General features: G+C 39.4%; 1 protein-coding gene across 1 annotated transcript; it reads left to right on the top strand.

Annotated features, from left to right (window-relative positions):
• The first annotated feature begins 8,386 nt into the window (after nt 1-8,386).
• On the top strand, nt 8,387-14,031 carry LOC148370343 (galactose-specific lectin nattectin-like). The gene is made up of 6 exons (XM_088330103.1): nt 8,387-8,530; nt 10,517-10,544; nt 10,634-10,722; nt 12,037-12,171; nt 12,737-12,833; nt 13,904-14,031. The coding sequence occupies exons 1-6, from the start codon at nt 8,468-8,470 to the stop codon at nt 13,984-13,986; spliced, it is 495 nt and encodes a 164-aa protein (XP_088186229.1). The 5' UTR covers nt 8,387-8,467; the 3' UTR covers nt 13,987-14,031.
• The last annotated feature ends 3,316 nt before the right edge of the window (nt 14,032-17,347 follow it).

Consider the following 17,347-nt stretch of genomic DNA (forward strand, 5'->3'; position numbering starts at 1 on the left):
TAGTTTTACTTACTATTCAATTATTATTATTATTATTTTTAACCATTACCGATATACGAAATAATACACATTCTCCCTTGAAACATGCATTTAGCTAAAGCGAATTGGGTGGATCTCGTTTTGAGGCGGCCCTTTAACCTAGGCGTAAAATAAACAAAACCATGCTGCTTTTTTTAACTAATGGCCTTTTATTTTTGTTTGTATGCCATTAATTCAAGACTATAAAGTGCACAATACTAAAAGTGTAGTTCCAGTTACATTGCTGTATTTAACACAAGCATAAGGCACACCCAAAAACAGGGCACAAGTTTTATATGATATACACTCGCCCATGCTACGTTTAAATTTTCTCGTGGTGTCCTCTACTAAGTCTACCTTACAAACACACACAGAGCGCAGCACACAAGAAAATCCAATGCTCTTATGTACGCCATATAGTTGTGAAAATACGGCCACTATCTTTTAACGTTCTCATGGTGTCCTCTACGATGTCTGCCTTACAAGAACACACACTGGGAAAGCCAAACAATAAAATCTGATACTTATTTGCAGTGAAAATACGGCCACTACCTTTTAACTTTCCCATGGTGTCCACTACTGAGTCTACCTTACAAACACACAGGGCGGACCACACAAGAAAAGCAAATACTTTTACGTGATCCATTTAATCTTGAAAATACGGCCACTACCTTTTGACATTCTAATGGTGTCCTCTACTATGTCCCGCCTTATAACAACACACATGCACACACACGGTGTGCACCACACAAGTAAATCAATACTTTCATGTGCACCGTATTATCATGAAATTACGGACACTACCTTTTAATGATCTCACTGATCTCTACTATGTTGGCCTTGCAACAACACATGCAGCACACAAGAAAATCCAATACTTTTACGTGCACCTATCTTACAGTTGTGAAAATATGTTCACTGCCTTTGACTATTTCATGGTGTCCACTACTGAGTTTGCCTTATAGTTCACAGGGGGCCACACGTATTACATTACATTAAAATAATCATTTGTTGTAAACTTTGTCAAAATAGACACAAATTCAGTCTCTGGTCAGGCAACTGGCAGCCGCTGTAAAATACTGAAAAAGTATGAAAGATGTGATGAGCTAGAAGAACTTTGATCATTTAATTTAATTAGACTAGAGGTTATTCTGACTTGCGTTCAAATTTGAATTTGCAAACATGAAATGATCGTTCTCATCTCAGTTCCAGACTTCCTGTGCGGAGTTTGTATGTTCTCCCCCGTGCTTGCGTGTGTTTCCTCCAGGCACTCCGGTTTCCTCCCACATTCCAAGAACATGCATTTCAGGTGAATTGGCCGGTCCAAATTGTCCCTAAGTGTGAATGAGCGAGTGAGTTGTCTGTCCCTGTGTGCCCTGCGATTGGCTGGCAACCAGTTCAGGGAGTCCCCTGCCCACTGCCCGATGATTGCTGGGATGGGCTCCAGCACCCCCGCGGCCCTACTGAGGATAAGCGGTGTAGCTAATGAGATGAGATAATGTGAAATGATCGTTTTCAAAAATATCCTTATCAATCGCTTGTTAACCTACAAGGTGGATTAGAGAAATTGAGTCAGCAGACTATTTAGATTTATGGATTTTGCTGCTTTTTAGGTATATATATATATATATATATATATATATATATATATATATATATATATATATATTTTTTTTTTTTTTTTTACACAAAAAGATCAAAATTGCATGGCGAAAGAAAAATCAATAAAAACTACACACCCACGCAGTGGCCAACTGCATTTAAAAATAAATAAAAACTATGCGACTGGTAAAAGGTACAGATGGATGGACTTTGCAAAGACCAGCAACCCAGCAATATACACAGTCGGTAGCCATGCAGTCACTTCACGGCAACGTGGCGGCTGTAAAGAACAATAAAAAGATCAGACACAGGAGAGGAAATAGAGGAGCTTCTACAGTGTAGCAGTGGGGAACAATGGTACACTGGGTGGGAGACAGAAAGTGCTTTGCCACGACTGGCTTCCCTAGGAAAATCACTTTGATTCCTCCCCAGCGCTCAGCAGCCTTGCCTCTTCGAATGATGCACGGTAGAAAAGGATGAGGAGGGACGGGCGACAGAGTGGGGAGGAGTGGTGTGGGTGAGCTTGGTGGAAGAGGAAAGCCGATGGAGGGAGGATGAAGATGCATACGCGAAGAACAAACTGGGCTCCACATTTATGTGTCATGTTGACAGAGTATGAAAAGGAACAGGAAGAGTTGGAAGCAGACTGCACTATAGAACGGCAATCAAAACCAAATGAATGTTGGGGGGGAAAGAGGGTCGGGTCGGTATATTACAAATCAGGGATCTAAAATCTTGGGAATTCATTAACAACTGTTTTACAGACAGAACGCTTTTTTCAATGTTTGTGGTTAATATATAGATTTTTGTTTTCAACTTTACACCCAAACTTCCATGCATCTGCATTGGTGGTATGTAAAAACTAATAAATATTTTGAAATAAAACGGGCATATTTAATATGAGTAATATTGACAAAGATTTTTATTTTTATTATAACATACCTGTCAACATGTACGTTTTTGCCTTACAAAGTACGTTTATTATGCATTTTAAGACGTGCACGACTTACAAGGAAATCTGTACGGAAAAACGCAAATTTGTCAATTATGGGTACCATCCGGTATACACCGACTATCACGAAACGGCAAATCAATCAAGTCAAACCAGTTCCCCGCGGTAGCCTCTATCTCGGTATCGAGCGGTTTGATGCTACTGTGCGCATGCGTCTGCCGCCTGGGGATTTCCCATCATGCATCATCCCGTGGTAGTTGTGTAGTGAAAGGAAGTCCGTCTCTTTTTAGAGAACCGGCTTTTTCGGCCGAAATCATTAAAGAGCCAGTTCTGAAACGGCTCACTTGCTTTGAGGCAGTTAAGAAAAAAAGGAAGTATAAAAGGAGAAAATGAAAAAAGACAGGTTTGTGGTTATCCCTTTAATCTGTATATTACCAACAATAATTTAATGCAGAAAAAGATTTAATAATTTGAATAAAGAAATTATACTTAATTATATTTGCATGTATTTTTTCCTTCTACAGTGAACGTCCAAGCTACTTAATTAAAAAAATAAATAAAATAAACCTCATTCACGTCAAGCAACTCAGTATCTCACAACAAAATGTTAATTAACAATATATATGATTTAACGAAACACATGTACAATATAACATGTTAAACTACATAAATAAACACATTTGGAAAAAAAAATATGGTGTAAGATCATTTTGTATTTTGTAAGGGAACATACGACAGTTTGTAAGGGCATGGAGCCGTGGTTTCCCCCGGGCACTCCAGTTTCCTCCCACATTCCAAAAACATGCATGTCAGGTTAATTGGCCGGTCCAAATTGTCACTAGGTGTTAATGAGGGAGCAAATTGTCTGTCCCTGTGTGCCCTGCGACTGGCTGGCAACCAGTTCAGGGTGTCCCCTGCCCACTGCTCGGAGATGGCTGGGATGGGCTCCAGCACTTCCCGCGACCCTACTGAGGATAAGCGGTACAGATAGTGGATGGATGGATATATATATATATATATATATATATATATATATATATATATATATAAAAAATATAATTTTTATTTTTTTGTTTTTTCAAAGTCTGTAAGTTTTACCCTGGAGTACCATGTCTAATCTGGTTGAATACAATTTTTCACAACGTTGATATCAATAACAGTAACGACAATTCTAATTCAAAGGGCGCCTGGGTGGTTAGCGTCCAGCCCCACAGTTCAAAGGTCCCGGTCCTGAAGCGGAGTTTGCATGTTCTCCCCGTGCCTTTGTGGGATGCTCTGGGCGTTCAGTTTTCCTCCAGCATTCCAAAGACATTCTTTTAAGGTTGATTGAACGGTTCAAATTGTCCCTGGGTGTAACTGAGTGAGATGTTGTCTGGCTGGCAACCAGTTCAGGGTGTCGCCTGCCCACTGCCGAAAGATAGCTGGGATGGGCACCAGCACCCCTGTCACCCTACTGAGGATAAGCGGTGCAGAAAATTTATGGAATTCATATATAATCTTGTGAATTATATTTGGTTTTAAAATTGTCGCAGCTAAATGTTATTGCACTAATTTTCATTGCACCATTGTTACAAAGCAATATTGTTTTTCATTGCATTATTATTATTATAACTTAAGCAAGTTTTTCTAAGCACTATGATTTTTTTTTTTTTTGGCCTATTCGTTGCTTCAAAGTCCCTATATTACACTTTTTAAACTAAATGCCATGTCTCATCTGGTTCCATACAATGCTTCACAACGTTGATATCAATGACAATAAAGACAATTCTAATTCAAAAGGACTTGAGGCTGCAATTGCAGTAAAAAGGAGAATGTCCAAAGTATTTACTAAAAGGGGTTGATAGTTTTGCAATGCCTACTTTAAATTTTTGAATTGTTAAAATGTTGAATACATTTGGTTTGTTTTCACAATTCTCTCTCACATGATGATGATTCTTAGAAAATATTTGGAGTTTTCTATCTATAAGTTTGCAGTCTGAAAAATAGCAATATCAAAAAAGTTTCATGGGAGGCTAATACTTTTGCAAAGCACTGTATACAGGGTTCCTACACCTTAAGGCAAGTTAACTTCAAGATTTTTAAGACTTTTTAAATGCCTTTTGAAATCAAATTTAAGACCAAGTCGACAGAAAAAAACACAATTGAAATAAATTTAAAAAACACTTGAATTAGAGGCAATTTTAAACAAATATTGTTGTTTTTTTTATTTTAATAAGATTTTAGTCATGATCAGGGTTCTCCAACGTGGTGCTTGCGGGCACCAGGATGCCCCCTAAGGACAGTTGGGGTGCCCGCAGACCTGTTCTGAAAATAGCTCACTCGTGCTGGGTCACTGTGATTTTTTAGTAAAATTATTTTTTAAATTTGTTGACTTGAGTCTATTTAAATCTATTTTTAAATAATTAACCTGGTAATAACATATTAATAACATAGTAATAACATGATAAGTTGTTATTTTGAAAACTCAGATGTGTAAATTCCAGTTCATAAGATTTATGGACAGAAATGTATTCAAGTATTGATAATTATTTTTAAGCGATACATTTAAGGAATCGATGGGGAATCTGTTCATGTATTTAACAAATGTATCTTTTTATCGATTTAATTCTGAAGCGAATGACCAAAAGGTGTGCAGTTTTTTATTAGCTATCCGGCAACCTTTGTAGCTAGCAATATTCCTAACTTTTTAGCTATCTAGCTAGCTTTTTCCATTTTTGCATGCTATCTAGCTAACATTTTAACTTTTTTTGGCTTGTAATAACAATAATAATAATAATAATTATTATTATTATTGTTCTTAATAAAGCTAAATTTCGGCCTTTCTAGCTATCTAAGCTACGTAGCATTTTTTTAACGTTCTCTCCAGTTATTTAGTTGGCTTTTTACTCTTTTAGCTATCCAGCTCTCTTTTAGTATTTTTTTCCTATCAAGCTACCTTATTAGCTATTTAGCAAACTATCTAGCGAAGTTTCTGTTTTGAAAAATCATCAAACTGAGTGCCCTTTGCTAAGTTGTAACAAAAAGTAGGTCTCAGCTTGAAAAAGGTTGAAGACTCCAGGTCTAGATGAAAACTTCCCATCTTAAAAACAGCACTCTTCAAAGTTTTAGACATAGAAAACAATAAATGAAAAGGATGTATACGGTACGTCATGGATCCTCAGTCAGTGGCTTGCGAAACTATTTGGCCTCTTTGAACTTTGTGACGTTTTGCCACATTTCAGACTTCAAACATAAAGATATAAATTTGTAATCTCTTGTGAAGTATCAACAATAAGTGGTACACAATCATGAAGTGAAACACACTTTATTGGATATTTTAAACATTTCTCACAAATAGAAAAAGAAAAAGTGGGTGTGCAAAATTATTCAGCCGCTTTACTTTGAGTGCAGCAAACTCTGTCTAGAAGTTCAGTGAAGATCTCTGAATGATTCAATGTTGATCTAAATGACTAACGATGATAAATGGAATCCACCTGTGTGCAATCAAGTCTCCGTATAAATGCACCTGCACTGTGATAGTCTCAGAGGCCAGTTTAAAGCTTATAGAGCATCATGAAAAACGAGGAACACACCCGGCAGGTCCGAGATACTGTTGTGGAGAAGTTTAAAGCTGGATTTGGATACAAAAAGATTTCCCAAGCTTTAAACATTCCAAGGACCACTGTGCGAGCAATAATATTGAAATGGAAGGAGTATCAGACCACTGCATATCTACCAAGATCGGGCCGACCCCTAAACTTTCAGCTCATACAAGGAGAAAACTGATCAGAGATGCAGCCAAGGGGCCCATGATCACTCTGGATGATCTGCAGAGGTCTACAGCTGAGGTGGGAGAATCTGTCCATAGGACAACAATCAGTCGTATACTGCACAAATCTGGCCTTTGTGGAAGAGTGGCAAGAAGGAAGCCATTTCTCAAAGATATCAATAAAAAGTGTCGTTTAAAGTTTGCCACAAGCTACCTGGAAGACACACCAAACACGTGGAAGAAGGTGCTCTGGTCAGATGAGACCAAAATTGAACTTTCTGACAACAATGCAAGACGTTTTGTTTGGCGAAAAGCAGCACAGCTCATCACCCTCATGACACCATCCCCACAGTCAAACATGGTGGTGGTAGCATGAGGTTTGGGCCTGCTTTTCTTCAGCAGGGACAGGGATGATGGTTAAAATTGATGGGAAGATGGATGGAGCCAAATACAGGACCATTCTGGAAGAAAACCTGATGGAGTCCACAAAAGACCTGAGACTGGGACAGAGATTTGTCTTCCAACAAGACAATGATCCAAAACATAAAGCAAAAGCCACAATGGAATGGTTCACCAAAAAACATCAAGGTGTTAGAATGGCCAACTCAAAGTCCAGACCTCAATCAAATTGAGAATCTGTGGAAAGAACTGAAAACTGCTGTTCACAAACGCTTTCCATCCAACCTCAGCCTGAGCTGTTTTGCAAGGAGGAATGGGCAAAAATATCAGTTTCTCGATGTGCAAAACTGATAGAGACATACCCCGAGAGACTTGCAGCCGTAATCGCAGCAAAAGGTGGCGCTATAAAGTATTAACTCAATGGGCGGAATAATTTTGCACACCCACTTTTTTGTTTTTTATTTGTTAAAAAAGTTTAAAATATCCAACAAAGTGTGTTCCACTTCATGATTGTGTCCCACTCATTGTTGATGCTTCACAAGAAATTACAGTTTTATATCTTTATGTTGGGCAGCACGGCGGAGCAGTGGTTAGCACGTGTGCGGCTCAGTTCTGAGGTCATGGGTTCAAATCCAGCTACCAACCTTCCTGTGCGGAGTTTGCCTGTTCTCCCTGTGCTTGCGTGGGTTTCCTCCGGGCACTCCGGTTTTCCTCCCACATTCCAAGAACATGCATTTCAGGTAAATTGGCCAGTCCAAATTGTCCCTAGGTGTGAATGAGCGAGCAAGTTGTCTGTCCCTTTGTGCCCTGCGATTGGCTGGAACCCAGTTCAGGGTGTCCCCTGCCCACTGCCCGAAGATAGTTGGGATGGGCTCCAGCACCCCCGCGACCCTACTGAGGATAAGTGGTGCAGATATTGGATCTTTATGTTTGAAGTCTGAAAAGTGGCAAAAGGTCACAAAGTTCAAGGGGGCCAAATAGTTTCGCAAGCCACCGTAACTACTAATTCCAATTCTGTCACATTCAAAAAGCATTGTATATCATGATGCATGAAAAATTGCTTTTTACCAAATCTTTTTAGTTAAAAAATATCAAAAAACCTTAATTAATGTGTTAACATTAAGACTTTAAAAAATTGGATTTAAGACATATTAATGTCAATAACGGCCTCATTTTTAGAATAATGAATTCAATGCCTCGTAAGATTTTTCAAGGATTTGCGGGATCCCTGGTTTAGTATAACGACAATAAAAAAAACGAGAATAAAAAATCCTGACATTTGTGTTAGGATTATAGGAATAAAGTTCTGATGTAAATGATTGAATTCCGTTTTCCTCTCCTGGCTCTATGCCGATTTTTTCATCAAGGTCATTAGTCGGAGACGTAATAGTGGTTATCGTTAAATGAGTTACTAACAGAAGCTCAATTAAGTGATGAATGACACCCACAACAATTCAGGTGTGTCCTAACGTCGGGTCGGTCTATTTCAAAGAAATGGATTCGTGCAGGCATCTGTAACCATAAAGTTAAGAATGGATTTTAAACAGGCCCTGCCCATTTTTCGGTAATAATTGGGCGTACCGATATGTAAGAACAAAGAGCAAATACCTGTACATTCCTGAGCTGGCGTATAAAGAGACGGATGTTCACCATCCTCAGCATCGAGCATCCACACTGCAGACGTAACGTTCACTTTTTCCAAACCTTTTTATTTCTCGCTGTAGTTTTTTGATATTTTCATTTTGCAGATGGCGTTTAAACTTCACTTGTTGTTCGTTTTGTGTGCAATCAGCGGATTCCTGAGCAGAGCGGTAAGTTTAATCTTTTGCTATTAATTTAAAAAACAAAACAAAAAAAAACAGGGGTCTATAACTAGTGGCCCCGCGGGCCATTGCGGCCCTCATGATTATAGTTTAAGACCACCCCCCTTCCCTTAATATAAAAGTTCATGGGACAGCGTATAGATGTTGCTGTTTAGTGTCGTGCAACCAAAAATGCATGCAAGTAAGAATACTATGGAGACTCAAAGTAATGTAACTGCACCTTATTATTGTTTAAAAGAGAGAGAAGGGGAAGAAAGAAAAGGAAAAAAGAGCGACGACAGAACAGACAAACGAGCGCAAAAAACAAAACAAAAAAGAAAGGGGAGTACAATTTTTTATCAGTGCCTTTTGTGTGGAAACCCCCATCTGGCCCAACCTTACAAGACCCTAGCTCCAGTGGCCCTCAACTCAATTCAGTTTGAGACCCCTGATTTGGAAATGGGTGGCCTTTTTTTGATGAACCTCTCTATTTACTTATTAACCAATATTACTGTAATCCCTTGTCTATCCATCCATCAATCCAGACATGATTAAGTATCCTCAGCAGGGAAAGCTAGACCTCCCTATCCCCAGCCACTTCATTCAGCTCATTTGACAGGATCCCCAAGGCGTTCCGAGGTCAGACTAAAGATGTAGTCACTCCAACTTGTCCTCAGTCGTCCCCGGGGTCCTCCTTTCAGGGGGACATGCCCGGAACACCTCCCGAAGGAGGCATCCAGAAGGAATACTCATCAGATGCCCGAGTCAATCTCAACTGGCTCGTCTCATTTTAGAGAAGCAGCGGCTCTACACAGTTCCTCCCGGATGACCGAGCTTCTCATCTTATCTCCAAGTGAGGGCCGAGCCACCCAGCAGAGAAAACTAATTTCAGCCCCTTGTATCCTGGATCATGTTTTTTCAGTCATGACCCACAGATCAGGAACATAGGTGAGGTTAGGAACATAGATCGAAAGCTTAGCCTTTCGGCTCAGCTCCTCCACCACGATGGACCGGTACAGAGTCTGTATGAAGGCAGACTCTGCACCTTTTCCGTTCCCTTCTTCCCTCACTCTTGAACAAGATCGCGAGATACTTGAACTCCTCCACTTGGGGCTGAATCTCTTCCTCAACCCGAAAGCAGCATGCCATTCTTTTCCAGCTGAGCACCATCGTCTCAGACTCTGAGAGGCTGATCTTCATCTCGGCCGTGAACCGCTACAGTGAGAGCTGAAGTTCACGGCTTAAAGAAGCCAGCAGCACCCCATCATCTGCAAAAAGCAAAGATGCAATGATGAGGCTTCAAAACCGTACCCCTATAACATTCTAGAAATTCTATCCATAAAAGTTATGAACAAAATAGGAGACAAAAGGCAGCCTTGGCGGAGTCCAACTCCCACTGAAAAGATATCTGACTTACTTTCTATGAGGATTTGCGAAATAATTCGGGTGGGAAACTGCGAGCATTACCTGATAGTCCAATCACCGAATTGGATTCTGGATTAAATGAATATAAATTAAAGCAATTTTCTCTAAATAGATAAAGAAAGGGAAAAAATGTGGGATGCATTCATTCTGATGACTAATGTTTCAATCTTTTTTTTTTCTCCATTGGACAATTTAAGACAGTACAAAATTATGGACAATAACACTTCTGCTACTGATTGTTCTAAGACACAACAAAAACTGTAACATTATGTGTTATGCATTTGCCCTATGTATCATTTTGACCCAAAGATCATATTTGTACGTTATTTTGTAGAGCTGACGTGGAAATGTGAATTGAAAAGACATTTCATTATTTACGTAATCAAAAAAAAAAAAAGTCAAAAGTTCCCAAAAATATCATTTTGGGGATTTTAACACGGTGGCAGGGCTTTTTTAACCTGAAAACAACAGCAAGGTTAAGCTATACAGAGTTGGAAGGCTACATCTCCAAGCCCCATGTATCAAAAAACCTGTGTTCTGTCAGTTCTAACATGCTTTTCTTCTTCACAGTGGTCAAGGGGAAACACTCACGAGAAAGGTTGGTGTCCATTAAGTCAGACATGATTAAATAATCAGTTCTGTGAGCGTTCAATGTCAACTTTAAGCGATACCCCTGGTTTTCTATAGCAAACACTCGCTGTCCCGAAGGCTGGGTCCTCTTGAACAACCGTTGTTTCATCTTCCACGACGAGCGCAGGGGCTTCGCTGATGCAGAAGTACAGAAAAATATTTGCTCTCTGTGTACAAGGACTACTAAGCAGTTTCTCTACTTTGCAATCTGTAGTCTAACATTTTTTTTAAACTTTTTTTCTTGAAAAGTTAAAATATATATATTTGGGACTAAATTTGGGCCGAATTGAAAAGGTATAGACCAGGGATCTCAATCTTGATAAACTAGGGACTTAGGGTCCAGGTGAAGAGGGGCTTGTTAGGTTCAAGTTTCCAGGGCTGCATTGGACATTCCACAAGATTAAGATGTTCTGCTATTCTCAAAGATGCAGAAAAAAACAATAAAAAATAAAAAGAAAAAAACCTCAACCTTAATTCTCAAATATGCTAATCTCTTTTTTCATCCCTCTTTTTGTTCTCCTTCGCTTTTTCTCTCTTTTTTTCTTCTTCCCCTCTCTCCCCTTTTTCATCATTTCTTCTCACATCTTTTCACTCTTCCAAGACATTGAAAATTTGTCTTTTTTGGGACTAAAGTGAAAAAGTATTGTCCAGGAGTCTCGATCTTGATTTAGGGTCCTGGTAAAGTGGGGCTGCATTCGGTTTTCTACAAGATAAACATGTTACGCTATTCTCAAATATCGCTTTTTAAAAAGATTTAAAAGGAAAAAAAAAGTTTGTTAGAAAATAACTTCAACTTCATTCCCAAATATGCTTTATGCACAACATGCAGCACAGATGAAATTATTTCCTCTTTTCTGTGTGAAAACATGCAATAAATAAGACAACACAAATAACAAATAGCAGCAAGGTAAAAAAAAAAAAGAAAAAGTATCTGATAAGAAATATATAAAGATTAGAATAAAAAACGTGCAAGATAATCTAAATGTAAATAGAGCAGTTTTGCTTTGTTTTGGCAGAGGGGTCGGGGGCAAAAGGACACCCAAAGGACAAAGTCTTGAAAGTCTGATGAAAAAAGCTGTCCTTGAGCCTGCTGGTTCAGGCTTGGAGACAATGCAGTCTTTTCCCTGTCGGCAGCAATAAATAACTAATTAATTAATGAATCCGCTAGGGCTACACTTGAAGAGAAAGTGTGCACTATTTAGTGCCTCATAGTGGTAAATAATATTCTCATAAAAGGAGAAAAAAACAAACAGCGATTTCATTAATAGCAAATAAAATACATAAACAATAATTTAGTTGTGTATTAAAAAAAAACACACATCGATCGATAAATGTCCATTCATTTTAGTGTGCTGACATCATTGTCAGCCATCTTGATGCTATAGGTACACAGAAAACCAACCTCTCCTTCCCTCTTCCAGTCAGCCCATTTTAAGAGTACTTCTTGTTTGGTCTTGCAGAGCGTCTGCAACATTCTTGGCGGGAACCTGGCTTCCGTCCACAGCAGTTTAGAGTATTCCCTCATTCAACAACTCATTCACGGAGCCACCGACTCGACACGAGATGTCTGGATTGGTCTTCATGAGGCCGTAACGGTGGGGATACAATGTGACATTTATTATTTACTGTTTACGATTTACTGCACAGTTTACGATTCCAATGTGTTCGATCTACCCTGAATGCAGCGGACCCCCGGAATATGGCATTAATCTGTTCGGAGGTGGCGATTGCAATGTGAAATTGCTGTATAGCGGGGGATAAAACTCAAATAACTAATGCACTGCGAAACCTCCAGTACCTCAAAAAACGTTTAAATGACAATAGTATGTATTAAGTACTACTTATATGTAATATATGTTTATAGGATTAAATAGCAATAAAGATAAAAATGCATGAGAAGGGAAAAGGACATTTTATTTACCTTTGGTATGACGTGACCTAAGGTCGGTCAAGTCGAGTATAACAGCCATCTTAGAGACATAACACACACAGTCTGAACCTATTTGTTAGGGACATCAAATAATTTGTCGTTGATGTCGTATATTGGTAAAAATGGTTTAAAGAGGGGCCAAAAATATTGTATTTACACACTGTTAAGTAAAAATGTTGTAATATCGATAAAGAATAATAGTAAATAAATGGTGTTCCTTTGTGTTTCAGGATGGTTCGTTTTTGTGGACTGACGGCTCAGAAGTAGATTTCACCCCTTTCAACGAAAACAACGCAGACGGGGATTGCATTGAGCTGGAACGTCGTGGTAAGCAAATCAGAAACCAGAGATGGGCCAACTATGGCCTGTGGGCCACATGTCAGGGTTTTTTTAACCGGCCCACCAAAAGAAAATAATTATCGGAAATTATTGGGTTGTCAACTTTGTCCTCATTGCCCGTGTCCCGCTTTTCGTCCTATTGATTTCACCATCAGTATGAACAAGTCACAAGCAAACCCCCTTAGGACCCCTGTAAACAAAGCACTATCCTAATTATTGCTTAAAAACAGGGGAAAAAGCTATTTTCTCTTATTTTTCTTTCCATGTTTTTTCTTTTTCTTTTTAAATTTTTCTCAAGTTTCACTTTTTGTCTTGTCTTAATTCTTTATTTTCATTTGTTTCTTTTCTTTGACCTTTTTTCTTTTCCTTTTTTTCCTTATTTTTCTTAAGGTGCGTTTTGGTCACTTTAAGTCTCCATATTTTGCCTTTTTCCATTGTCATTTAAGCACTCGTTTTCGTTTGCAAGACAGAACACAGCGGCATCTAGTGGGGAAACTATATGCACAGTCCCTTGCATGTTAATGTCATATCAGGGCGGGGGCTTCAAACTATCACCCTGGGAGCCGCAATTGCCCCACGGGCCATGAGTGTGAGACCTCTGTTCTTGTGTAGTTGACAATATCTACATTCAAATATCACCACATGAACAGCCCTCAGAGGGGGGAAACGAGGTTTGGCATCTAATTCATGTTTGGTGGGACAAAGCTCCGCTGTTAACATCCAGGAGTACTTTCGCAAACATGAGTGCATTGCGTTGGACGTCACATGTCCTCTTGTGCGCCTGCGGACCTATTGTGGCGTTGACACAGGAAGATCAGGTTGCATAAAAGTCGCATTTAGTTGGAAATGTGAACTAAGCCAAAAACATCGAATTTCGTCCAAAATTCTGAATTGAGCATTGAGTGCTACAGTGTGACGGACTTTAACAGATGGAATAGAGGTGGCGTCCGTGCAAAAAAAAATCCGATTTTCCTGCAGTGTGAACCTAGCCTCAGTTTTGTCGATGGATTGACAGAGGAGCCAAAAACTGGAAGTCACTTTTTTGTTTTACCTTACAGACAATATGTGGGACAACGACGATTGCAGTGACAGAAACACCTTTGTTTGTGCAAGACCAGCAGACTGTTGCAAATATTGCTGACCCCCCCCCCCCACAAATCCAATCTTCTTCGCATGCATCCCGACGGAAAGCTCTCAGATCAAAATGTCATGCTGTCTGTATTCTTTGATTTAGAAAGTCTTTTATCCGCCGATCTGGATGCATTTGTTCTTACATGTATTTATTCCTGTTCGTTGATTGACATTTTAGCCTAATAAACGTCTGTAAAACCATACATCGATTTTTATGTGAAAAAAAACTTGTTTATTTTGATGGATTTCATGGTATGACTTGATGATGGTGGTTATGATGGATCCAGTAGGAGGGGACAGGAACTCCAGGCAGAGGTCCCCAAAACAAGGTCGATATTTATTTACAAATTCCAGGGTTGGGTAGGGTTACTTTAACTTGATTACTTTCAATTACTTTTGGATTACTCCAATACCAAATATGCTAATAAAAGACAAAAGAAACTAAATATGAATAAAATGACTACATTTTGTGCAGGCTTGGGGAGTAATGGAATACATGGAAGGGCAAAAATTATGTTGGCAAGCTGTTTGGATTTATTTTCATTTTGTTTCTGTCGCATTTTATGTTCGTTTTGCTGGAGATCAAAGAGATCAAAGCCAGGAGAGAAAGCTTAGCGCGCGTTGTGGGTCATCATTTTATTCACATTTAGTTTCTTTTGTCTTTTATCAGCATATTTGGTATTGGAGTAATCCAAAAGTAATTGAAAGTAATCCAGTTAAAGTAACCCTACCCAACCCTGACAAATTTAGGACCAAAGTACAAAACAAACAGGTGGGCACAACAACTAACTAATGCCCAAACAAAAAACTGAAAATTAAACCAAAAACCCCAAAATGCAAGTAGCAAAGTAACATAGAAACCAGAAATGAACAAACCTGGTGTGGTAGTGAAAATGACACAAGGATGCCATTCAAAAGGTTCAGGATGATTGGGCACAGGTGCGTCATAATTGGACACATCGGTCCCCAGTTCAAAACACCAGTTGGGGCCCCCTGATTGTGGAAGGTATGAAAGAACCTAACATTTCCATTGAAAGTTCAATCATCTGTCCGTCCGTCTGTCTATCCGTCTGTCCGTTTGTCCATCTATCCGTCCATCCACTGGTCCGTCCATCCAGCCATCCATCCATCCATGTAACATCAAATATTTTTTTAAAGTATTTGAGACTAGAAGGCACATTCAATAAACTACTCTGAGAACTAATGTGTCAATAAAAAAATGCCGGAACATTAAGAATATCTCATTTCAAATAACATAAACAGCTGAAACTAATTGATTCTTTCATAAATGGTCACCATTTGTAGTAACATTTCACTGCAATTGCCTATTTCCACTTATGATAATTCACGGACTATAGGCGTACCGCATTATAAAGTGTACATTACTTTAAAATGTCAGCTTTTTTGTTTTCTTTCCATTTTTTAGATCCGCCTAATAGTTAGGTGTGCAAAAAAGAATTCTTAACTTATAGGCTGAGAAGTTGGTTCATTCCAGTTTATTCTTTTTGCAATATATTTTTGCATGTTATTGAGTAAAACGTATCTTTCAGATAGTAGATTATTTTGCTTATTTTAGTTATCATTTTTTAAAACAAATTGAAAAAGAAAATCAAAGCAGTAGTAGTGGTAGACGGCATCATGAGTGGCAGTGTATATACACTGGAGATCAATATTAGAGAACTTGTACAAAATAAATAATTTTGAAATCATAGCATTTTTACTGTTCCACATTTAAATGACATTTTATTTTGTCCATTTTATGGGACAACACTTTTTTTACAGAATTTCTGAAGGTATTTCACAAAAAAAAAAAAATCTCGGAAAATGCACTGATCCATTTTAGAGAACACACTTATCTGTCATGATTACCGATGTGAATCACCTGTACCCGCTCATTTGGCGCCAACTGCTGCGGGCTCTGATTGGCTCCCTGTCCCTATTTAAACCCAGTCCTATCACTCCCCTGTTGTCAGTCCGTCTGCCAACCTCTGTTACTACAAGGCAAGCCTTTTTTAACCCTGACTCCCGCATGTCCCATTTTTGCTCCTGTTTGTGTCCGGCTACGACCTGTTTTGATCCCGACCACATAGATAGATAGATAGATAGATAGATACTTTATTCATCCCCGTAGGGAAATTCACACTTCCAGCAGTCTACCCCGTTGTTTATTAACAGATTAACATGATGCCCTAGGGTGCTTGTAGCGGAGCGGATGACGTCACGCCAGTCCAAAAGTTCGACATTCCTGCGGCAGATGGAAATCTTTTCTTTGTGAAAATCCAGGGATACACGACCTCGTGTTAGCAAGTCCGCCTCCTCTCCGATTCCCCCCGGCTTTCGTGTCTCTGTTTAGCGACGTTGAAGCCGGATTTCTCCAGGTAGCTCCGGGTGGCTACACGTTAGCGTCCGGAATGCTAAACGTGAGCCACGTTTCCGCAAAACACAGCAACTGCGTTCCCTGTACATCTTCGCCCCAATCCCGTCTTACGACCCATTTTTGATCCCTACTACGTCTACTCTCCTGTCCTGGCTTACGACTCGTTCCCGACCCTGACCACGTTTTTACTCTCCCTGTCTCGGCTATCGACCAGTTTTTCTGTCCCTGACACCACCATCGCTCGCTACGGAAGATCCACTTACGTATTCGGATCACAATCGGAGCGCGAGAGCGACTTGCTTCCCGCGTCCAGCGAACACCGGATTGTGGGCGCAGCCCTTCATCTTTCTTTCAATAAAACTTGTGGTAAACGTTACGCAATTGGGTCCTGATTCCGTTCTGGCCGTGACACTGATCAACGTTAGAGAAAAACAATTACTTTGGCATTGTTAGGAATTAAATACCGTATTTTCCGCACTATTTGGCGCACCGGGTTATAGGGCGCACCCCCAAAAAATAGTTTTTGGTCCTATATCTTCCATAGATAAGGCGCACCGGATTATAAGGCGCTACAGATGATTCAGTCAAACTGATTACCCCCTTAACATTCCCAAAGCTTGCAAAGAAGCAAATACGTGTCGTAGACATGTGCGGATGCGGTGTCCGTACGATGTCACTCAAATGCATCATTTCAAATATCATTCGGAAGGTTAAAGTCTTGGGATTCAAACATTTCTTAGTTTCTATTTTCTTTTTCGCTCGCAACTTTACTGTGCATAAGCCAATAAACACTTGGAATTGAGTTAAATTCACTCAACTCATCACACCAACATCAAGATCGTTCTAAAACAAGATACCGGGAAAATATAAAGCCGCATAGCTCACCTAAGTTCTCACGTTCAATAATGATACGCAATCATGGTCTTCTTACAACCGTGAGTGAAGTAAATCCAGGAGAGTAGAATATTTACAAATACAGACTAATGAAACATGT

This window comes from Urocampus carinirostris, chromosome 3 (genome assembly GCF_059441175.1).
Source record: "Urocampus carinirostris isolate Australia breed hairy pipefish chromosome 3, RoL_Ucar_1.0, whole genome shotgun sequence".
Taxonomy (NCBI): Eukaryota; Metazoa; Chordata; class Actinopteri; order Syngnathiformes; family Syngnathidae; genus Urocampus; species Urocampus carinirostris.

Bases quoted from the DNA above. Each gene is read 5' to 3' on its own strand.
- LOC148370343 (XM_088330103.1), top strand. From the start codon at position 8,468: ATGGCGTTTAAACTTCACTTGTTGTTCGTTTTGTGTGCAATCAGCGGA. The intron at 8,531-10,516 runs GTAAGTTTAATC...TCTTCTTCACAG, and splicing joins GCGGATTCCTGAGCAGAGCG to TGGTCAAGGGGAAACACTCA. The intron at 12,834-13,903 runs GTAAGCAAATCA...TTTACCTTACAG, and splicing joins CATTGAGCTGGAACGTCGTG to ACAATATGTGGGACAACGAC.